The sequence below is a fragment of the Panulirus ornatus genome, chromosome 49 (genome assembly GCF_036320965.1).
Source record: "Panulirus ornatus isolate Po-2019 chromosome 49, ASM3632096v1, whole genome shotgun sequence".
Taxonomy (NCBI): Eukaryota; Metazoa; Arthropoda; class Malacostraca; order Decapoda; family Palinuridae; genus Panulirus; species Panulirus ornatus.
In genome coordinates, this window is record NC_092272.1 from 7,051,503 (window position 1) to 7,077,005 (window position 25,503).

General features: G+C 46.0%; 1 protein-coding gene across 2 annotated transcripts in view; it reads left to right on the forward strand.

The window, feature by feature from the left end:
- Positions 1–25,503, forward strand: part of unc-13 — an 820,923-nt gene that overhangs the window by 211,703 nt on the left and 583,717 nt on the right. For both annotated transcript variants that reach the window (XM_071690929.1, XM_071690930.1), the window contains exon 3: positions 7,654–7,756. In XM_071690929.1, the coding sequence (XP_071547030.1) occupies positions 7,654–7,756 (103 nt within the window). The remainder of the gene's footprint in view (positions 1–7,653; positions 7,757–25,503) is intronic.

The following is a 25,503-nucleotide window of genomic DNA, read 5'->3' on the forward strand; positions in this document are numbered from 1 at the left end:
TGAGATGGGGTGGGGAAGGGAAGGGGGGAAGCTGAGGACACATCAGGACCTGAACCCTGAGGGATAGGGAGCTCGGGTTATCATTGTAGTGACTGAGGGCTAGGGAGCTCGGGTTATCATCGTAGTGACTGGAGTAATGCCATCTCAGTTATTAACTCGTAACTCCAGTAACACGAGATATATCATTGATTCTTCTATTATCAAATACACAAAGAATTATAATCTTAATATCAGTGATGGTCTATACAAATTAGATAACTTTATTGTTGATGAAATTTGTAAAATGATAAGTTTATGAACGCTCGTTGTATGTTTTGGACAATCACATGTTTACCAAATGGCGTCCTAGCTTCGTCTCTTCGATGTATATCAACTGACTGTTATATTTCTCTCTTGTGTCTCCCCTGATGATGTGATTATTGCACGAAAGTGCACTTCGGAACTTACCGTGTTTCATTTTCCCCATGGACTCACAGGAATATATATATATATATATATATATATATATATATATATATATATATATATATATATATATATATATATATATATACACACGACGTATTCCTTAACGAGATAATATAGATAAGTACTAGCCATTATGGAGGGACGTGAGGCAGGTCGTGTGCCTCACCGGTTGTGTGTGTGTGTGTGTGTGTGTGTGTGTGTGTGTGGGGGGGGGGGGGGGGGGGGGGTTGCTCGCCTCGCGTACTGTCTCGAGTGTTTTTCCCTCTTGACGTATTTCACGACGAGGCCGGCCGGTTAATGAGCATTATCCGGAGGCCAGTCGGTTAATGAGCGGTATCCGGACGACGCCAGGTGAGGCTTTCCCTTCTGGCGCCACACTTTTTTTCATTTCTGTACGTGTGTCTCTCATATGTTGTTGTTGTTGACCTCACCCTCTCTCACTTGCACTGTATCTTAACATGACGTTATGCAACGGTCTCTCCATGTGGCTTAATCTTCGTTACGTATTGCAAGCAAGGTCGTGAGCTGTTCTGGCGGGCTGTTCGTGCATGTGACCTGCACGTGTGTTTGTAGTCATTCAAGATATTATCTTGATAACCTTTTCATTCGACCTTCCTCCACGTCTCTGACCTTCCCCCTTTGTCTTCTGAAAGCTGCCTCACTTAAGCACATTCCCTTTAGTCGTTATATATACATTTAATGAGTTTATATGAGGTCAGGAAGCTGAGTTTCCTATAGTATATGGTCATGGAGGAGCTATCCATATTAGTGGACGAGGGAGGGAGGAGGACAGGCCAGGTTCTGGGGTATGTCAAACAGAGGCAGAACATAAAGACTTGCAGTGCAAAACAGACTGGATGACATTTAAACAGAGGGACACTGAGAACCAAGTGGAACTGTGGGGTAAATAATTGTTCAGTGGTAGATATAGAACAGTCGGGGTTGATTGTGGTCCAGTGGGTGCACGGATGCAGTGTGTACAGGGGCTTTACCTGTTGGGAGAAAATGGGATGTCAGAGATGACCAGAAATACGATAGATGACGAGTCATAACTGAAGAATTTGCCCAATAGATGGTTAGCACCGAGACTAGATAGACCAGGACAGTGCGAGGTTGATAGATGTAAATTACTGATGATTTATGGACTGGAGGAAGACAGTATTCCAGCTTCAGTTTCCGTCACCATTCCCATTCCCACCACCAGTCCCTCTCCACTCCCATTCCACCCACCTTTCCCAGCCACCATTTCCATTCCGCTGGACTCCCATTCCTACTAATGAGTGACCCTGGACTCTGGACACAAGTCTGCTAATTCATTTATCATTCAGGAGAGCCAACGTAATTTCCTTCCTCGTTTAATTCAGTTATAAGCACCGCAAACTTCTTTATTCGCTGGTAAAAATGATATACCCACTTTATTACTGACTTTACTGATCATCATTATTGATAAATAATGTTGATATTTGCCGGTGAAAACGGTACGCTCTTTTTATTACCGACCTTATTGACCGACATTACTAATAGAGAAGTGTAAGATTCACGAGTGAAAATGAGTTACCTTCTTTGTTAACGACTTTATTCACCTTCGTTACTAATTAAGAAATATAAACTGCGAATAAGCCAACCACTAGGTGGCCCACCTAGAACTGTGGTGAAGTGATGGAGTCCTCTTGTTGCGGGAGAGAGGCCGGGAAGGAGAGAGGAAGACTGTGGAAGAGAAGAAAGACATTGGGGAAGGAGGGAGAAACTTGGTAAGGGAGGGAAAGTGAGCGGGGTAGGGAGGGTGATAAGGGAGCAGGGTAGGGAGGGTGATAAGGGAGCGGGGTAGGGAGGGTGATAAGGGAGCGGGGTAGGGAGGGTGATAAGGGAGCAGGGTAGGGAGGGTGATAAGGGAGCAGGGTAGGGAGGTTGATAAGAGAGCGGGGTAGGGAGGGTGATAAGGGAGCAGGGTAGGGAGGGTGATAAGGGAGAGATAGGAATGAAAATCAAGGCAGCGTTTACAGATGTGCGTGGGGGATTGTGGTAACTATCATAATGATACAAAGCTCACACGGAATACTACACTTCATATTGTTATACCAAGATGGACCTTAAAGAGACTAGTTTCATGGGGCAAAAATGTTGTTTTGCTCTTGAGTACTGGGGGAGAGGGAAGGGCCTACTGGGGTAGACGCCTCACGACTGACTGTGTTGCAGTATACCTTGATGATGATAGATGAGGAAAGACGAAGGCTGATGGTGAAGATGGTGAAGGGGGCTAGACCTCCCCTCCCTCCCTCCCTCCCTAATGACCTTTATTTCAAACGACCCATTAGGGATGTATGGCAACAAACAGTCATCCTGTACTTCTTTGTGTCTATCTGTCTATCTATCTGTTAAAGAAAACTTGTTGAAAAAGTTTTTAGATCTTGTTGATATTGTTTTGCTCTGGTACGTCTTCTGTGACGTATAGTTGTGACAGTAGCTCGTGTCTGTTCCTCCAGTTCCTCTGTTCCTTGAAGTCCTTGTGTTCCAGGCATCGAAGAGAATTGGTTGTGGGCATTAAACGTCTCGCTGTGCAACAACACTTCCAGTCACTAAACATCTCGCTGCGGAGTCGGTCCAGGCACTGAACGTCATACTGTGGGTTCGTTCCACTCATTGAACGTCATACTGTGGGTTCGTTCCACACATTGAACGTATTGCAGTAGGCTGTGAACGTCATGCTGTGTGTGGGTTCATTACATTCAATGAACGTCTTCTTGTAATGGGGTCGACCCAGTTAGCCGGCCTCTCGCTATGGATGGAGTCGTTCCAGTCATCCAACATCTTCCCATGGACTGCTTCCAGTCCTCCGCCACTTTCTTTATGGAACTGTTCCAGTTTTCTTCTGCTGGATATGTAAATTTCATTTTTTTCTTAACCTCTGATGATCCGCCCCAGTGTGTCTGCCGGTAACGGAGTTGAGCCATTTGTTCTCCGTTCTTTATGTGAGGAACTTTTATAACATTGGTTATTATTTTGTATGGGCGGGTTGTAGACTGGCGGGGTGACAGATACTTGTCTTCACGCGTCACTTGCTTCACGAGTGTGTGGAGCGAGGTATGTAACCTTAACATGAGAACTCTTCCATAACTCATTTAACAGTTATTAAAGAATATTTGGCGAGGAAAAAGATTCGCGATTGACATTTTTGACACGATGGATATATTTGCAGTTTTATGCAGAAGTTTCGCTGGACGAGTGTGATGAGCCTCGAACTGAAGTCAAAGTACCTGGCTGATTTTGATCTAGCGTTGAGGCGGGTGGAGACCGTGTCTCCAGCAGTCATATACCAAAGTGGTTATATAAGAAATGTGTCACATGAGAGAAAGACCAAGATCAATTTTGTCTTGTGGTTGTAGTTATGAACGAATCTTGTGCTTCCACAAGTGATTATGACGAGACATCTCCTCTTCCTCCTCCTCCTCTTCTTTCCTCTTTTTCTTGGCTTCACTGGTATGGTTTCGTCCAAAAGAAACCCTTGGTTTCAGTGGTGTCCTAATGATACCCAGGTTTTCAGTCGTCTGGTAACAAGTCCTCCAGTTGTTAGTGGTTTCATTCCAGCTGTGTTTGTATACAGTAATATCGTCACAGATATTCTCTCTTCCACTTGTTTCACCACATGTATCCTCGTTTTCCATACTGTCGCCCCAAATATTCATGTTTCCAGTGGTGGCGTCCTGAATACTTTGTTGTCACTGGTATTTCCTAGATATTTGGATGGTTCTTTATAATGATACTCCTCACTTTTTCTCCCATCCAGAATGTGCATCTTCGGTTGTTTCATGGTAGATATTCTTAGGTCTCTTAGAATCGTCTCAGATATTCAAATTTTTATTTGTGTCTCCATAGAAATTAATCTTCTACGGTAAGAGTCTCTCATCATTCATGGGTATCTCTCCTGCCTCGCCCGTCCAACTGTTCCAGAATCCAGAGATCATACCCTGGAAACCCCCTCAAGTGCCCCTGCTCGTAAAGCCACCTCGAATATTCCTCATATCAGAACCTTTCCTAATATTTATTCCGGTTGAAGCCTCGAATAACTCCGTTGTTGAATTCCCCGAATATCTCTCTAATTGAAGTCCTCCTGGAATATTCCTCTTGTTGAAGCGTCCGAGGATATCCTGGCTCACGGTTCAGGCGGTACTGTAGCCATTATCATTGTATTAATGCAACTTGGCTGAGTCGGTTATGTGTGAGGGAGCAATGTTTACCTTGCCTGATAACGGCTCCTGCTTGGTGATTGGCCAGCTGTTGCTGGGGTTGATCGTGGCGGGAAGAACCCGACTCACTGGGATGAGAGAGAGAGAGAGAGAGAGAGAGAGAGAGAGAGAGAGAGAGAGAGAGAGAGAGAGAGCACGAAAAGCTCACTTCCAGAAAGTCACGTATCAAAATAACTTCCGCCAGCCGGCATCTTGTACAAACATTACGTAGTCTTCTCTTCCATCTCACACTTCTTCCTTTCCTCTATCTACCATATGACAGATCCGTTTTACGAGACAGGAGCGTCAAGTAAAGATACGACTGTCAGCAATTTTTTCAGAGGCGGAGTCCTTCGGAAATCACTGAGATCGAGAAAATTTGAAGTTAAGACGTGATGAAGCGCCACATTATCCTATTGTGTGTTGACGTTCCCGCTAGAAGCTCAGTGTACCAGGTGTAGCAGTGGCAGATGTGCTCCACTGTGGACGGGGAATCTCTCACACCAGTTTGACACAGTCTGAGATGACAGACATAATGATCTACATAAGTAAACTTACAGAATGTTGCGTCGAATAACAGATTGTCCTGGGAGACGTAGGCTATATTTTCTTGAGGTATGTTTTGAAACGAATCAACTTTGTGTATTAAAGAAGGTTCAAGACATAACAACCAGACGTACAGCACGGTGTGTATTTATACAACACAAGCCCATGGTAGGTACATTAGGCGTGTCAGTGAGGGCCATGTCCACGGACATGGACACTCATGGTAGGGGCGTCTGTGAGGGCCATGTTGCCAAACATGGACACCCTGAGATTAACTCGAGCGGAGTTACCCGTGGTCGGTTGGCTGGGCCTGTACCAGGTGTGGCGCTTTACCCTTTTATCAAGCTAGCAGAGGTAGGATGAACAGCTGGGTGGGCTGTGTGACGTCCGTCCGCCCAGGGATCAAACCCTGGGCCACTGGATTTTGAAGTCGGCAGCGCTGGCCACTACACCATCCAGACGTGTTTATATTCTTTATATTTACGTCACGGCCGAAAATTGAAAAATGAAAACCCTCACCCATGTTGGTACGTGTGACAGAAAAAGATTCTTTAGATCGGCATCAAACAGCGAACGTTTGGTAGAAAGACAAACAAACAAATTATACACCAGTCCCCCCCTGGGCGGCGAGACAGAAACATTTAAACGTTCTTCCACATAAATCTAATAACAAAAACGTAAACATCGGTGGAATATAGAACAAGATCTTAAGCATCGCATGACGTATTGTGTTGTGTTTTTAACTTAACATTTTGTTATCCGAATGTTGGGTGTGTGGTTACGTGGAGTTCATGAAGCACGATATACTACACTGGGGAGTTAAGGATAATATCGGTAATAATTATTCCTCCCACATGAGAACAGGATTTGATCTTCTCACACAGTATCTAAGAGTGTGTTTCTGACAAGCTTGAAACTTATATAGAGTGTTGGGCAGCGAGGCTGGAGGCAGAGCTTCGTCCTGGTTGAAGGGTTTAACATGAGAGACGACCACACTTGACTGGTCTGATGTTTACTAAGGATTATATAGTTTGTATATTACAGTCAGGCTACACATGATGACAGGGGACGTACGTATGATATCAAGATGACACACATCTTGTTATCATGATACATAGAGAAAATATGTGGGGAAAAAGAGAGGTCGATATATAAACAGAAAAGGGTAGAGGCACCTTTATATCTCACTGGTGTGATGTAGGAGTGACGCATTCTTGCGTCACGTGACGTTTCTTTCATTTCGACAACAATACGTCAGGGGGTCGTACGTCACGTGTCATTTTTTACCTGGTCAACAATATATTGGTCATGGCACTTGATGCTCACTCAACCCTAAAATACCGATGCCAAGCTGATGATTATGACGGACGAATATTTTGTAATTTTGTAAAGTCTTTTCTTTTCTACTGTGAATAGATGTAATTATCCGTACAACGAAGTGACGCTGTGTGCCGCCGGGGCGACTCTTGTGAGTTTATGATACTCGTTTATTTTTGGTAGATATTTACGTGATTACCAGGTCTTGTAAGCTAATGAACTACTAGGTCTTGTAAGTTAATTACAAGGTCTTGTAAGTTAGTTAAGCAACAGGTCTTGTAAGTTTCTTAAGTTTCCCCAATGATGTTTGTCTCTGGTTTCAGTGTTATGTATATCTGTGTATGAACGAGTATGCTACAGTATAACCATTGCTTAGTTGTTCTACCCAGTGGTCACACATAACTCTGTACTGATTCTTTCATCTATATTTTTCTGAACTGATGAATATCTTCTTCCTAAGTCATGTATTTTGAACGTGTTTAATCATGGGTGTGGTTGGCCTGTTCCATATGCTGTGCTGTAGTCTCGTACCTAACCAATATAGTGTGTTATAACAACAAATTTCCAACATAATTATGTTTTGATTTTAATCTCTTGAGCACGATGCAACGACCGTGTGAGGTCAAAGGTCAGGTCATCATACCCAAGGGTCGTATTGTTGTGACCAGATGATAAACATGTATCATTTGTTGCTTATTCTTTAGTTTCAAATTATCTTTCTGTTATTTGATGAAAACATGTTAGTTTCCTGTATTAACTGTAGCGTCGCTGGTCTCATGAGTATTTGCCATTTATATGTTTCATGTTTCATCCATGTTACTCATGTTTCATACATGTTATTCATGTTTCATCTATGTTACTCATGTTTCATCCGTATTACTCATGTTTCATTAACATATTTCATGTTTTATTCACATGTTTCACGTTTCATTCATGTCCCATGTTTCATATTTCATTCATATGTTTCTTAGTTCCCTCTTGTGTATGTGTCATGTATGGTAAACAGTCATATGTATATACCTGCTCCAGCGTCAGCAGCAGCAGGAGGAGGAGGTTATGCAGTGGTAACTCATGTCTTGCTCTCCTTCCCCCCCGCCAGGCGAGCAGCTGAACAGCTATGTCACTCTAAAACTCCAGAATGTCAAGTCGACTACAGTGTGCGTCAAAGGGACCCAACCATGCTGGGAGCAGGACTTCCTCTTGTGAGTACAACTGATCATTTCTGAGTGCTCGAGCGGAGCGGATCCCCAGTGATGTGTGCTCACAAGGTCTGGCTGGAGGCCGTATGTGATGTAGTACCTGACCCGCCCTACGGAAGTACAGTAATGACGGCACATACATAGATGGCTTCTCGTGAGGGAACCTTGATTGTATATGTGTTGTGAACCGGGGATCCCAAGACATCTCTGCTTGTATATGTGTTGTGAACCGGGGATCCCAAGACATCTCTGCTTGTATATGTGTTGTGAACCGGGGATCCCAAGACATCTCTGCTTGTATATGTGTTGTGAACCGGGGATCCCAAGACATCTCTGCTTGTATATGTGTTGTGAACCGGGGATCCCAAGACATCTCTGATTGTATATGTGTTGTATGAATGAGGTTCAGTTTTATGAAAGTGAGGTAGTATTGTAGACTGCCATTGTTTACCGTCGTAATCGTTTTTTCTCTTACTCTTCTTAGTAAAGGAATTTGACCACACTAGACCAGTGTGCCCATCTTCCTCCGCCTTATTACCTTGATTTATTATTATTAAAGTCCGCCCACCCACCACCCCAGACTAGGACAGAGTCAACACAGGCAGTCCTCGTGCCTCGTTGGTAGAGAAAGTTGGGTGTGAGTATGAAGCATACCAGCCACAATCATACATACAGCCTAGCGTGTGTATACTAATGTGTACATCATGCCTGTGATGAAGGATGACATCATTACCAGGTAAGGAAAGACTGGGAAGACACACAACAGTAAACAGAAGACGAACGGTACTCACTACCCTGGTGTGGTAACAAAATGATCGCTTTACCTACGATGAAGATGATTGGTTGCTGTGTCTGCCTTCTGAACGATGATTGGCCAGCGTGTCTACGTTCTAAGTGATTGTTTACTGTGCTGGTGTGCACAATGACGACAGTTGAGTATGCCAACATACAGTATAACAGTTCAGTATACCAGCATTCAGTATAACAGTTAAGTATGCCAGTATATAGTATAGCTGCAAACTATGTATGCTTGCATAATGCAGTCGTTTACTGAGGACCGAGAATATGCGTGTAACAATTACCTTGCCTAGTGGCGACATGGTTGTCTGACGCACATGATGTTGTTAAGAAAAGAACCTTCCTGCTTCCACGTCTGTGTGACTCCTGTCTCATGTGTACTGACACACACACACACACACACACACTCCTCTCTTTCCTTCCTTCATTTTAAGCTCAACTTTTCTCTTTAAGGTCCATTTTATCATCTTTAGATTTAGCTTAAGTTAACAGATGAGTTTTTAGGGAGGATGGAGGAAATATATCTTGGCTTAAGAGAAGTCCAGCTTAGTGGGGAAGGGGGGGGAGGGATGAAGGAGATGGCCGGAGGGGATGATAATATGGTGTGTGGGCCAAGTACACAGATGATACTGTGAAGTTATTATTGTGTTACGTCAGAAGGGAAAGTGTAGTGTACGGAAAGCTATGTGTACTGTACATGTAAGGGGTGTAACCCCCCACACCCCATTCCGTATGTGGAGAGATGTATGTATTGTGCGAGTCTGTCTTACGAAGAAATAGCGTATGAAGTTGATGTGGCGTAGCTGTAGATCACGTGCGTATAGCCAGGGTGGCGTGTGTGTGTGTGTGTGTGTGTGTGTGTGTGTGTGTGTGTGTGTGTGTGTGTTTTCCACATGCAGTATAAACACGAGTTGATGGGGATATAACAACCAGGTGTTACAGGCTGTGACGGAGATGTGGTGACCAGGTGTTATAGAGCGTGACGGCGCCGTCACAACCAGGTGTTACCTGAGTGGTAACGGCGCCGTCACAAGTCTCGTATAAACGTGGATTAACAGGAAGGATCGATGGTCGTGCGTGTGATCGTTACTGTCTGGGGTTGGGGTGAGGGTGGCCTCACCACCTGGGGGTTGGGGTGAGGATGGCCTCACTACCTGGGGGTTGGGGTGAGGGTGGCCTCACCACCTGGGGGTTAGGGTGAGGATGGCCTCAGAACCTGGGGGTTGGGGTGAGGGTGGCCTCACTACCTGGGGGTTGGGGTGAGGGTGGCCTCAGAACCTCACCACCTGGGGGTTGGCTTCGATGGTTTTGAGGGTTGACAGAGCGTCGTTGGCCGGGGTGGTCACTCATCCCTGGAGGTAGGAAGGTCTCGTGTCGGCAGGAGGAGGTGCTGTATTGGTCGCCGTCGTGTTCACATTGCTTGCCTTTACTTGCCGCCATGTCAGTGGCTGGCTCCTTGATTGCCACCTGTTACCTACCAACCTCCCTCTTGTTTGCCAGCCTCCCACCTCTCCTCCCTCAGGTTCTTTTGCTTTGGGTTGCCACGTTTGTGGCCACTTCCTGGTTGCCGTCGACTTTGCCTGCCTGCTGGTTGTGTTAACCAGTCACACCGCCTGACCCTTGCCTGCCGTGCGTTAATCCTCTTTTATGTTGACGGCTTTCCAGGCCCCCCTTGTGACAGCTTCACAAACAGCTGTTCATGATTTATTACGACTCCTCTCCAACCATCTGTCTTCCTGTGTAGAGAAATGAAACTGCCATGTTGTTTGGTTATTAAAGATGCACTCTCTCCTGTGCCTCGGTACCGTGTGTGTGTGTGTGTGTGAGGTTTCACCTAAGACTGTCTTTCGATCCAGTTCTACAAAATATGAAGCAACACAACTACAGAATATAAAATAAAACCCTCGTCTGTGTGGTAAGGAACTTGAGTTTTGCATAACTGATTAATATTAGTCTGTTTTTGTGCCTCACTTGTGGCCAGAGAGTTCCCATTTGTTGTCCCTACATGAAAAGAAAGAATATATAAAACAGGTTTAGTATCGTAGAAAACGAAATGTTTTGTTTATAAAGTTGCAGACGAGTGTGAGGTGTAGTCTATCCTCACACTTACTTTCCTGACCTGCTGTGGTCTTTGCTGGTGCTGGGCTGACTGCCAGGTTCAGTGTGTGGTTTGCTTGGTTTGTTCCCACACCACACGACTCCTGCCATGTATAGTGTCGTCCTCAGTCGTGGACGGCCGCCGTGGGCATGTATATGGTCCCTCTCCACTTTGTCCACTTCCTCAGCATGTCCTATCCACGTCACTGTGTCCCTCGACGGTGTTTCTCATCAACTATGCATGTCCCTCCAGGATTGTTTGACGCGTCTTACGACATGGCGCCTTCTTGCGCGTTCTTCCCATCATGGTGACTTTCTAGTTCCCTTCCTTACCTACCGAGGGTTCACATGTTACACATCCTTCCACCATGGGGATCTCTAGTTCCCATCCCTTCCCACTGAGGGCATCCGGACGTATTGTCGCTCCACCGTGTCCCCTCCGATCTGCCTCGACTGTGACCTTCTGTTGAGTCCCCGGCTCCTCTTGTGTTCAGATGCCCGTGACAGCCAGGCCAGATGTGTACTACACTGTTGTAGTCTGACCAGAGGTGTACACATGTACCCTCGGTAGCACATCCTTCCTGGTTGGTACATCTTTAGTGTACAGATTTCCACTGGTGTAAGGGAAGAACCCGCCTGAAATGTAGAACTCCTCACGACCTTAATTTGAAGTAGAACTTAACGATGGGATTAATTAACTCAAGTGCACGGCTCTGTTAACGTCGTATGTGTACACCTGCGTCCCGTGTATACATTTTCCCTTGATACATCTGGCGGTGGGCGGGGGTGAATTGAGACAGGGGGGGGGGGGGTCTCACCAGCCCGTGTTACTAGGTGAGGGGAGGGGAACACCTGCTGGGGGAGCCCTGCTGTCAAGTGAAGGCAGGAAATACCTACCGTGGGGGCCCTGCTGCCAGGTGAGGGTGTGGAACCCCCCTGAAGAGGGTCCCCGGCTGAAGAATATATTCTCAAATTATGTTCAGTACTTATTGATGCAAGGTTGGGGGAGCCAGACATGACCCTCCTACACTCTTCTTTTGTACTCTGCTGTAACACTGTACCTCACCAGTGTACCATAACAGTGTACCTCACCAGTGTACCATAACAGTGTACTACTCTTGTCTGCCTTGCACTGTAGCACTGAGCTGTGGTAATATACTGTCGTCTTACAGTGTATTAGTCTGTGACACCAGACGTAGCCCTTGCACTATAACACTGTATTCTGATGGTGATTTCTCTTGTAGTTCTGCGGTACATTTTATCACTGTATCCAGGCACTGTGTCGCCTCTATCATTGTGGTCGTTTAGCATGGTAATGTACCAGTGGTGGCTGTGTCGGTCCGCCAGTGTCTGAGCTGCTATGTTATCTACACACCTGTTTGTCGCAGCTGTGGGCCAGGTGTATGTAGGTCGTTTATATTTCAGTTGAAGGGTTGTAACTCCAGGGGGTGGGGGTGTGGGGGAAGGTTGTAACATCTAGATGGTGAATGAGTGGTAAGTGGGGAGTGACTGAGTGCCTCGGGAGTGGCAGTGCGCGGTAGGGAAGGCTTGTGAAGGGGCTGAGTGCACTCCATGGGGAGTGAGGGGAGTTGCGCAGCAGGGAGTGTGCTGAGTGCCTCAGGAGTGACACTACGTGGGAGGACAGTTGTTGATCTGTGCCCCAGCGTCACGTCACGTGGTAACGCAGGGAGATGTAAGAGATGGTTACTTGTGCTGCTGGAAATGAGAAGTCAAGGTTACCATCCATATACATTGTACCTTCTCATGAACACATGATTTGCATTATATACCACACGTCATTAACAGATACACTGTATTATATACATTAACAGATACACCGCATATATTCAGCACCTCATTAACAGATACATCCTACATATTGAACACCTCACAAATACAACAAGTCATTAAGTGTATGTCAACATGTCTCTGACTTTTATACAACATGGTAAACTCTCATATTTGTGCGTTAGGTTTGTGTTATGTTTAAGATGTGACGTCATACGTTACCTGTAGAATAGAACCTGTGACCTTGATTGACCTGACGCACAGCAAGTAACTGTGGTGGAAACGTGTGAGGGACGCCTTCAGGGGCACCAACCAGACTGTCCAGGTTGAGCCAGGGTTCGGTCCCTCGTCCTGTCGTGTAGGGTTTGAGGCCAAGGTCGAGTACCAGATAGCAACATGTACATGACCTGAATGTTTAAGTTGGCCACCTGCACAAACTTCTTAGTATGTTGAGGACCCGCCTGGATTAACGCGAGGAGGGCGTGGCGGCCCAACGTTAGAGAGACGAAGTTTTTTTTTTATTTATTTATAAGAACGCCATGGTATATTGGAGGCCATGTGAGTGAGTTATCCGTAGACATTGAGATGCAAATGATTGGATGACCAGTGAGACGTTTTTATGCGCTGTCGCAACTTTGTGGTCTGACAGATAGCGCGCTTGGCTGCCTCCACCAATTATGATGCTCTCGTGTTGAAGTCATTCTCTGGCCGGGTGGCACACACTGGCGGGGTGGCACACGCTGGCGGGGTGGCACACACTGGCGGGGTGGCACACACTGGCGGGGTGGCACACACTGGCTAGGTGGCACACCCTGGCTGGGTGGCACACACTGGCTAGGTGGCACACCCTGGCTGGGTGGCACACACTGGCGGGGTGGCACACACTGGCGGGGTGGCACACTGACAAGTGTGTACACTGCAGTTCAGGTGGACGATGATGATGGGCAACGTTCGCGCGTCCTCTGACACGTCACTCCCGATACGTCTGATGGGCCGCTCCCCTCCTCTCTGAGTGGTCACTCTGTCATCTGAGTGATCACTCTGTCATCTGATTGGTCACTAGCACACCATCTGATTGGTCTATCCCACGACTCTTAACTGGCCATTCGCACGCCAACGTATTTATCTCGTTCAAGTGCTGAACGATTATGAAGGAGAAAAAACCTGAAATGTCATGAAAAACAATTCCAGTCATAAATTTTCATAGAAATTCGTGAATAACTGGACTGTACTGTTGATATGCCTGGGTGAAGACAGTGCTCCGCACAACGTCAGGGCTGCGTGGTGGGTGGAAAGGGCAGCCCAGGCAACTTTAACTCTTAAAGAAGACGGTTTGGAGCCTCGCCTTCGTCTTGCAAGGTGCGGCAATTGTTGTACCTTAAAGACGTCCATGATCACATGCCTCACCCGTGAGATGCTCTTCTCTCAGGCTTTTGAGAGACGTTAACGTGCCGGTTGATCATCTGTCTTGCCGACATTGTACCTGAATGAGGCCTCTTAGTGACGTCATGATCCTGAAGACCCTCAGTGTTTTCTTTCTGACGTGTGGGATAGATCCAGCGAACCTGGCATCTCTCTCACCCTCACAGTATGCTTCAGGATCCATACATAAATGCATTTTCCCTTGTAGTTACGATGACTCAAGTTCCGTTGTCGTCTGAATCTAACTGTACAGGTTTCAGGTCCTTGAGGGACTCTAAGGTCGCCCTAAAGTCTATAGCCTCTTGTGTGAGTCAGAAGGGTAGTTTGATGACAACCGCAAAATCAAAACACAACTTCGACTCCGAACTGCTTTGATGCTTGACCCCGTAACGTCTCGACTTAAGAACTGAATATGTTTCACTTTTTCTTCTGTGTTGTCTTCGGTTTCATTCTTCCTCCTTGCAGGGAGACTTGTTTTGCATGCGACTATCCAGAATAATTCGGTGTGGAGGAAATGATTACATTAAGAATATATTTGCTGGTAAGATTCATGGCTGTCATGTGGCTTGATGAACGCTGGGGTGAATTTCTTGGTCTGTACGCGTGCATGTGTGCACCTCCACTTATTTATGTGTATGAGTTTATAAGTGTGTGTGTGTATGTGTGTGTGTGTGTGTGTGTGTGTGTGTGTGTGTGTTAAATTGTATGCGTTTAATGTTTTCACTGAAAGAAAGAGAATAAGATTTAGGCAATAAATAGTGAAGGATGATGAAAATGTTGTGTTATGTTTTGTAGGTTAATATCAAGGATGATTCTGGGGAGTTAGACACAGTTTGTATAGTACTGGTGTTGGTTATCAGTAAACTGTGGAGTTAGGAAGACATCTGAATGTTGTATGATAATTGTTGTTGATGTTTTGTGCTGGAGTTAAGATAGACGGGGGAAGTTGACAGCAGAACTTGATACTGATGTGAAAATGTCATTGGCCGATATAGATTCAGGATGTCAGTGTGTGAGCTGTTAGGTGAGAGTGGGAACGACATTGTTACATCTCATGTTTAGGAGGGGGACTATGATACACCTTCCCTCGGTGCTTTTTAGGTGAGGAAAATGAAAGACCATTAACATGAAATTTGGTTGTCGTGTATCAATGGATCTCTATGCTGTATCATTATTATTATTATCATCATCATTATTATTATTATTATTATTATTATTATTATTATTATTATTATTATTATTATTATCATCATTAGTAGTAGTAGTAGTAGTAGTAGTAGTAGTAAGTAGTAGTGGTAGCTGTAGTTTATCTGTCAAGGCTTTAGTTTCAGAACTAGACGTTTTGGCGTCGGGGAAATAGAGTTTGGTCAGCAAGCTCTGGGGTGGGCATGTCTACCATGTGTGCACTGGCAAACAAACGAGGCAGAGATTTGCATTCGCTGACGTGTGATGGTATTTTGAATGTCTTGTGGAATGCGGGAGTTAGGTGGAGAGTTGTTACACTCGTGTAATGTGTGTGTGGTTATGTAGTGAGGGTCCCCACGGTGTAGCGTCTGTGTGAAGACCAGCAGGGTTCGTGTTATATCCCCGGAGCTGTGTGGACGCCGCCGGTGTGGCAGGGTTCGTGTTATATCCCCGGAGCTGTGTGGACGCCGCCGGTGTGGCAGGGTTTGTGTTATATCCCCGGAGCTGTGTGGATGCCGCCGGTGTGGCAGGGTAGACCCATGTGAGGGAGGAGGAGTTAAGGGTGACTGTTGTCCTGCCGCTGGGTGGGGCAAGTGCTAACCTCCCTCCTCTGGGCTGCAGTCATCTCGCTCAAACGCTGATGGCTGTCGGGAATTTTTTTCTGTATTTTATGAAGTTTAGGATCAGCTCCTCTCCACCCACCTCCCCCACTTTTTTGTGGGCAAAATATGGCTGATCGTCAGGGTCGCCTTCTGGTGACAAGCCAGAATCATTACTGTCTGTGTCTTTTTATCTTCATCTTTCTGTCTTTATATCTACCCGTCTGTCTACCTGTCTGTCCCTCTGTCTGTCTACCTCTGTCTCTCTGTGCGGTGTAGCTCACCCGTGTATCGTGTCGTCGTCGCACGACCCGTCGTACAGCGTGTTCACGGCTCGACCCTTTGCAAGTCGTACGCGTACGACCCCGCACATCCAGACCCCACAATTGGCTTAGTGCCTCCTGGCCTAAAAATAGCCCGGCTCTGTGCCTCCCTTGAAATCCCCGAGCCTGGCCTACATTCCAGGAGAGAGAGAGAGAGAGAGAGAGAGAGAGAGAGAGAGAGAGAGAGAGAGAGAGAGAGAGAGAGAGCGGGGCTGGCTGCATTGCCCAATATTGCCATTGTTCTCAAAAATTTTCACCGTTTTGCCCCAGTGTTTCAAGGCTGCGATAGGCTCGACCTTTGGTTTACTGCGTTAGTCATTTTTTTTTGTTGAGGGTCGTGTGTTGAGGATGTGTTGAGGAGGAAGATTGGCGAGGTGCAACACCAGCAGATGCACGGGAGAAAAGTGCGTTACCGTCTGAGATCTGCGTCGCTCATGGGGGCTTAAAGAGAAGCAGTCGGAAGGGAGTTCTGTATGTGAGAGATGGGAGGGGCGAGGAGTGGATGGTGAGAGCAGGAGTAGGAGAGGAATATCAGATGTACAAGAGGAAGGAAAAAGAAGGGTTATTGTGAGAGGAGAGAGAGAGAGAAGTGATGTTAAAAGAAAGGCAGTTGTTGTGGTAAGGAAGGACCAGTAGCTGTTGTGAGTGTAAGAAGAAAACGAGTTGTGATTCCTCATCACAAAGTGAGGTAATCCGTTACGACACATTGGAGGAGGGAAGGAGAAGTGAGTAAGTGTTGTACACGGACGTGGATGATCACTTGCCTGACCAGCCCAGACTCGTGTGTCATTTTTTGCTGCAGCCATAGTCACCCTCCCCCTCCCCCGGGGGTTAATGGCCGCCATCCCCCGGGGTCATGGTTGACAGCCTCCACCATAACACCCTCCACCAGGGTCATGGTTGACAGCCTCCACCATAACTTCCTCCACCAGGGTCATGGTTGACAGCCTCCACCATAACACCCTCCCCCGGGGTCGTGGTTGACAGCCTCCACCATAACACCGTCCCCCGGGGTCATGGTTGACAGCCTCCACCATAACACCCTCCCCCGGGGTCATGGTTGACAGCCTCCACCATAATACTGTCCCCCAGGGTCATGGTTGACAGCCTCCACCATAACTTCCTCCCCACAGACCAGTCCACCTTTCCTTACATCCAGCCAACGCCTCAGTCCAGACCCCGCCTTCAACTTTCAACTCCAGGTGAGGAGGTCGTGTTTTGGAATGACTGGAGTCAAAAGTTGAAGGTGGGGTGTGTACTGTGACGTTGCTTGCAAGCAAGGAAAGGTGTCTTGGTGTGAGGCGCCCCCGTGGGAACAGCTGCACCTGCCACGCACTGGAGATTACCTCATGGCTACGCTACATGGATCCAGTGGGACTCTGGTTAATCTGCGTCATGACGTAAGTTTCGGCTATGTCCAACGTCATGTTATTACGACAGGTGGGTGTGGGTGGAGTCAACACTGTCCAGATATTGTGAAATTAACACGCTGCTTTGCTTCAAGTAGCAGGGAATGAGAACTCCTTTGTGGGGTAGTAGATAAAGAGCAAGATATGGGGTCCATTGACTTTAGCACTCCCTCTACATGCAATACTAATGGGGAATTACGCGCACACACACACACACACACACACACACACACACACAGTTTGTAGCAATCAGTTTATAGTAAGGAGAAATGATACATACATTGTCTGAACGTTTGATAATAGTGTTCAGTAAGGCGAGCCTCCTGGGCATGGGGTGCTGGGGGGGCTGGGGAAAGACCATTAAAAGAATGATAATAGCATCCTTGTTACCTGGGCCGACGCCACACACTTCCGTGTTACCTGGGCCGACGCCACACTTCCGTGTTACCTGGGCCGACGCCACACTTGCGTGTTCCAGTGTTTTGTATGTCATGATATAACTCTGGTAAGAGGACATTGCACACAAAAATTTGAAACTCATTTTTTCTTTTTTGATTTTTCATGATGTCTTTTGGGCGTCTTAATACACATGTCCAAACAAAGAAATTTGCCATGAAAATACACACACACACACACACACACACACACACACACACACACGAACCACCGTGGTGCAGTGGTTACCGTTGCGACCCACTGATCTCACGGGCATGGTTCGAATCCTGGGTAGGGCAGTGTGCTCATAACCAACCCAACACTTCACACTCCTCGTGTATGACTGGTCGATAACTGGGTACCTGGCGTAAGATGGTGTGTGTGTGTGTGTGAGAAGTTTTGCTGTAAGACATAAGTAAATTTATGTTCGTGGTGCGTGTGTAGCCGTCGTGTATCTTGTGTATATGGCTTCCTGTCTTATTCTTCAGCAGGTATGAGACGTGTTACTGATATACTGACTCCTCCTGTCTTTTCTCCCTCCTTTTTTTCATGATATTTTCCTGCCATAGATCTGCAGGTTGCCTCTCCACCACACCCTCTGCTGGGCACGTCTCGTGTTTCAAATCTTCCTGTCGAGGAAAATGACATTTTTGGATCTCGTATATTTCTTCCTCTCAGAGAAACTAGTTTGGTTTCTGCTGTAAATTGATTAGCATTGTATGTGGCAAAGACTGGCTGCTGTAGTTTAGGAGCGTAACCTCTGATTACTGATAGAAATATTGGTATAAAACTCCTTTTTCAGTGCGTCCTCAACCACCTCCACCCCTTGAGGGCGAGGTATCCTTGTACATGATGCTCAAGTGGGCCTCTGTGTTCTTAGGGGCAAGGCAGTGTGTGGCGTCATACGACAAACTCTCTCTCTCTCTCTCTCTCTCTCTCTCTCTCTCTCTCTCTCTCTCTCTCTCTCTCTCTCTCTCTCTCTCTCTCTCTCTCTCTCTTTCTCTCTCTCTCTCTCCTGCCTTGTGGTAAGTGATGGACGTGGTTCCCGGGCCAGGCCAGTTCTTATCGTGGATTATTTACTCATTGTTAGGTCACTCATTGTTGTTATTCATCTAATGTTGTTGTTGTTGTTGGTTGTTGTTGTTGTTGTTGTTGTTGTTGTTGTTGTTGTTGTTGTTGCATGAATGGAGTAGGTTGTGTACGTCATTATGTTGTTTATGTTCTCATCGATGGATCTTTTTTTCTTGTTCTCCGGAATGTTGTAATGGTATTATTTGTCGTGACGCACTGTGGGTACGACCGTGCGATCTTGATCTGTACAGTACGACCCTTCAGCACGACGGTACGACGCTTCAGCACGACGGTACGACCCTTCAGTACGACGGTACGACCCTTCAGCACGACGGCACGGCCCTTTAGCACGACGATGCGACCACTGAGTACGATGGTAGGACGCTTCAGTGCTACGGTACGACCCTTCAGTACGACGGTACGACCCTTCAGTACGACGGTGCGACCCTTCAGTACGACGATGCGACCACTGAGTACGATGGTAGGACGCTTCAGTGCTACGGTACGACGCTTCAGTGCGACGGTACGACCCTTCAGTACGACGGTGCGACCCTTCAGTACGACGGTACGGTCCCAGAACACGACGGTGAGACCAGTGGGCATCATGACCTGTTATTTGACTTGACCTTCAAGTATTGTGTCGAAGTTCACGACCATCGTACCAAGCGTCGTACTGTCTCACTGAACAGTCGTAGCGTCGTGCTGAAGGGTTCGTACCGTCGTGTTCAGTGGGCGACCTGTCGTGCTCAAGGGTTCGTACCGTCGTGTTCAGTGGGCGACCTGTCGTGCTGAAGAGGTGAAGGGAACTGTGGTCGTCCAATAGAGGTCAAGCTTCGCCCAAGTTGGATTTATTTCATGTCTTGCTCAAAGGTCAGAGGTCACCAGGAGGGGATAACTGGGTCATTGTGCATATATCCCATGTGCCTGAACGCAATTTATATCATTTGTATAGATTTCTATAACATTGTGCCTTTGAAGTAAGAGCAACGGAGGAATGTATTTGTAAAAGAATATGTTTATAGTTAACTTTATCAAATTCGTATGTGTAAGAGTTCACTGACCTGTATGTTGGGGTCATGTTCATATTTGTTTGTGTCCTTGTTGTATGTTGTATATTGTCATGATGATCAGCCGTGTAGTATTATTATTATTGTTATTATTATTATCATTATTATTATTATCATTATTATTATTATTATCATTATCATTAATATCATTATCATTATTATTATTATCATAGAGGCCACATTAGACCGTATTAATGAGACGTGTCTGCTCTCTATTAGTATGTCATAGTATTATTTGATCATAATGATATTTAAAACCCGAATATATATATCAGAATTACGTTTATCAAGTAGAATATCAAACCAAATTAAATAGATATTAACAGCATTAGACAAGGTAAATAATTGGTAGATATTAATTACCCAATATTTACGATGATGATACCTAGATACAAATGGTCGTTAGCTCATTAAAGTGACAGAGGCTAAATGTTTCATGATTTCATTTTCTGAGAAATCTTTACCTTGCCATTTCTTGGGAAGCCAATGTTTGGTCGACTTCAAATCTGTTTGTGTATGTTTGTTCCTGTGTCTATGATGTTTGTGTATGTGTGTTAATGTGTCTATAATGTTTGTGTATGTATGTTAATGTGTCTATAATGTTTGTGTATGTATGTTCCTGTGTCTATAATGTTGATGTATGTATGTTAATGTGTCTATAATGTTTGTGTATGTATGTTAATGTGTCTATAATGTTTGTGTATTTATGTTAATGTGTCTATAATGTTTGTGTATGCATGTTAATGTGTCTATAATGTTCGTAGAACCAGCAGATGCAGTGGACGTTTGTAATGCCTCGTGAATCTCGGCACATGTGGTTGAATCTGTGCGAGACGTTCGTCATGAGTGTACGTAGATGTTAAGAAAATGTGTCATGTTTATGTCTTTGGTCAGATGTTGGCGAGCAGTGTTGTGGGAGGGTTTACAGTGTGCACCTTTCAATAAATCGTTGCTTTTTATCAGCTACAGATTTATCCCTTGATGCCGGCGATGTTCACCTAATATTTTAAACCTATTATCTGTCAGCCATAAAGTTCAGGTAAAGCCGAAGTATTCATAGGCTTGAACGGACGCAGGCGGCTCACAGCCTTAAGTTCAAAGGGTCGTGCTGTGTTGGCAAAGCTGTGGTGCGGTGTGGTATATACGTACTGTGGTGCGTGTGGTATATACGTACTGTGGTGCCGTGTGGTATATACGTACTGTGGTGCGGTGTGGTATATACGTACTGTGGTGCCGTGTGGTATATACGTACTGTGGTGCGGTGTGGTATATACGTACTGTGGTGCCGTGTGGTATATACGTACTGTGGTGCGGTGTGGTATATACGTACTGTGGTGCCGTGTGGTATATACGTACTGTGGTGCCGTGTGGTATATACGTACTGTGGTGCCGTGTGGTATATACGTACTGTGGTGCGTGTGGTATATACGTACTGTGGTGCCGTGTGGTATATACGTACTGTGGTGCGTGTGGTATATACGTACTGTGGTGCCGTGTGGTATATACGTACTGTGGTGCGGTGTGGTATATACGTACTGTGGTGCCATGTGGTATACTATATACGTACTGTGGTGCGGTGTGGTATATACGTACTGTGGTGCGGTGTGGTATATACGTACTGTGGTGCCGTGTGGTATATACGTACTGTGGTGCCGTGTGGTATATACGTACTGTGGTGCCGTGTGGTATATACGTACTGTGGTGCCGTGTGGTATATACGTACTGTGGTGCCGTGTGGTATATACGTACTGTGGTGCGGTGTGGTATATACGTACTGTGGTGCCGTGTGGTATATACGTACTGTGGTGCCGTGTGGTATATACGTACTGTGGTGCCGTGTGGTATATACGTACTGTGGTGCCGTGTGGTATATACGTACTGTGGTGCGGTGTGGTATATACGTACTGTGGTGCCGTGTGGTATATACGTACTGTGGTGCCGTGTGGTATATACGTACTGTGGTGCGGTGTGGTGTGGTATATACGTACTGTGGTGCGGTGTGGTATATACGTACTGTGGTGCCGTGTGGTATATACGTACTGTGGTGCCGTGTGGTATATACGTACTGTGGTGCGGTGTGGTATATACGTACTGTGGTGCCGTGTGGTATATACGTACTGTGGTGCGGTGTGGTATATACGTACTGTGGTGCGGTGTGGTATATACGTACTGTGGTGCGGTGTGGTATATACGTACTGTGGTGCGGTGTGGTATATACGCACTGTGGTGCGGTGTGGTATATACGTACTGTGGTGCGGTGTGGTATATACGTACTGTGGTGCGGTGTGGTATATACGTACTGTGGTGCCGTGTGGTATATACGTACTGTGGTGCCGTGTGGTATATACGTACTGTGGTGCCGTGTGGTATATACGCACTGTGGTGCGGTGTGGTATATACGTACTGTGGTGCGGTGTGGTATATACGTACTGTTGTGTGGTATATACGTACTGTGGTGCGGTGTGGTATATACGTACTGTGGTGCCGTGTGGTATATACGCACTGTGGTGCGGTGTGGTATATACGTACTGTGGTGCCGTGTGGTATATACGTACTGTGGTGCGGTGTGGTATATACGTTCTGTGGTGCCGTGTGGTATATACGCACTGTGGTGCGGTGTGGTATATACGTACTGTGGTGTGGTGTGGTATATACGTACTGTGGTGCGGTGTGGTATATACGTACTGTGGTGCGGTGTGGTATATACGTACTGTGGTGCGGTGTGGTATATACGTACTGTGGTGCGGTGTGGTATATACGTACTGTGGTGTGGTGTGGTATATACGTACTGTGGTGCGGTGTGGTATATACGTACTGTGGTGTGGTGTGGTATATACGTACTGTGGCGCCGTGTGGTATATACGTACTGTGGTGCCGTGTGGTATATACGTACTGTGGTGCCGTGTGGTATATACGTACTGTGGTGCGGTGTGGTATATACGTACTGTGGTGTGGTGTGGTATATACGTACTGTGGCGCCGTGTGGTATATACGTACTGTGGTGCGGTGTGGTATATACGTACTGTGGTGCGGTGTGGTATATACGTACTGTGGTGCGGTGTGGTATATACGTACTGTGGTGCGGTGTGGTATATACGTACTGTGGTGCGGTGTGGTATATACGTACTGTGGTGCCGTGTGGTATATACGTACTGTGGTGCGGTGTGGTATATACGTACTGTGGTGCGGTATATACTTATACTTACTTATCTGGAATTGTATATTTTTTCAAGTTTGATATTGATGACATTTATTGTATAAGACTTTGGGGCTTAATACGGTCATCGAATCAATTGATTTATCGAAAAAGTAGGTATAAGTATACTATAAGTATTCACTATTATTATCTAGAATGCTGTCAAGTAGTGCGATTAGAGAATTGTTAGTGAATAAGTAGGCGAAAAAGTGTTTCACTTCAGCGTTCGATGAAGGAAGGATGGCTGTGTTGTCCAGAGAAACTCACGTTCCTCAACCAGTTGCCCACACCAGTACTGCAGCTCCTCCCTCCGTACACAACCCACCTTGCATTCCCTACATCCTCCCCTTGTGGAACTCTTCCCCTCACACACCCTCAAGCTGTGTCGCACGACGAGAACACACCTGTCATTACTGAGTGCGTAAGAGACCGTTGCTTGCGTACTGCTTCCATGGTTGATGTGTGCGTACGTAACACGTACCTCCCGTCGTGTGTGATTAAGATACGTCGCTCAGGTAGAGAGAGGTGAGACACTGGGAGGGAATTACAAGAGGCAAGACATCCCTCCGTCCCTCACATGCGACAAGATGCCACGTACTTTGTAAGGTAGGCAGGCGACTGCTGCCTCGCAAGATGGTGCAGTACGTTGCCAGGCCCTTGTTTGCCTTGCAACGTTGCAGGCCAGGGTCGAGCAAATGTATCCTCGTTTATTATTCTTATCTATTGCATCTGGCAACAACTAATTACGCGTTCGCTTGAACATTCATATTGTTCCATCGTTCTCCAGTTTGCATCGTGTGCTCAGACACAGAAATACATCAGTAGTGTTACAGCTGCGGTAAACACAGTAAGATATGTTTTCAAACTAATGTTACGAGAAATGGGAGAAAAATTCCACTGTATCGCTGGTCAGTATATCTGATGTTAGATATTGATAACAGATTTACCTCAAGATGTGTTACGTAATAGAGCACGTGTGTGTGTGTGTGTGTGTGTGTGTGTGTGTGTGTGTGTGTGGGTATGTGTGTGTGGGTATAGATAGATAGATAGATAGATAGATAGATAGATAGATAGATATACGGGCAGAGGCATATTTCAAGACCACATAGTAATGATGGTCATATGTCTTTGCACATCAGAAACTGTACAAACATTCCTGTACATTTCGTTGTATGTGATGCAATAATTACCACATGTGAGTAACGAGTGAAATACCGGTAGTTCAGTGGTGGTATTTTTCTTATTGCCAAGCCAGTGTTTGTTGATTATTGCAGGTTAAAAGCAATATGTCCATTTTAGGCAAAGGTCAGGAAAGGTGAAGCCTTTGTAGGGATTAGAAGCGGGAGTGTCGTGGGGGGGGTGCAGGATGTAAATCTGTTGGGATTAATGATGGAGATTCATTGTCGAGGGGATTTAGGAAAGCGAGTGTCATTTTGGATTTTGAGGAGAGGGATTTGCTTCCTTTCTCTCTCTCTCTCTCTCTCTCTCTCTCTCTCTCTCTCTGCATATATATATATATATATATATATATATATATATATATATATATATATATATATATATATATATATATATATATATATATATAATTTAAACATCAAAGGGATTTAGAGTTTTTCTCTCTTATTTTTTCGCATTGTTATGGAGAAAGGATTTGTTTAGTTTATAATTTCAATATGTGTGTGTGTGTGTGTGTGTGTGTGTGTGTGTGTGTGTGTGTGTTCATGGTCCAGGTAACGTGCACCATGACCGCTCCTGATATCCCATGATGGAGGTGTCCCGAAAGCCGACCTCCTGCCACATCCCCAGCACCACATCCCATCCTCCCATGTCATGGTGGATCCTCCCATGTCATGGTGGATCCTCCCATGTCATGGTAGATCCTCCCATGTCATGGTAGATCCTCCCATGTCATGGTAGATCCTCCCATGTCATGGTAGATCCTCCCATGTCATGGTAGATCCTCCCATGTCATGGTAGATCCTCCCATGTCATGGTAGATCCTCCCATGTCATGGTAGATCCTCCCATGTCATGGTAGATCCTCCCATGTCATGGTAGATCCTCCCATGTCATGGTAGATCCTCCCATGTCATGGTAGATCCTCCCATGTCATGGTAGATCCTCCCATGTCATGGTAGATCCTCCCATGTCATGGTAGATCCTCCCATGTCATGGTAGATCCTCCCATGTCATGGTGGATCCTCCCATGTCATGGTAGATCCTCCCATGTCATGGTGGATCCTCCCATGTCATGGTAGATCCTCCCATGTTGTGTCAGTCTCACGTACAGTGCATGACGTGCATGTACCACTGTACCGTCGGCCTGACACTCCCTGGTACCGCATGACAGTTCATGGT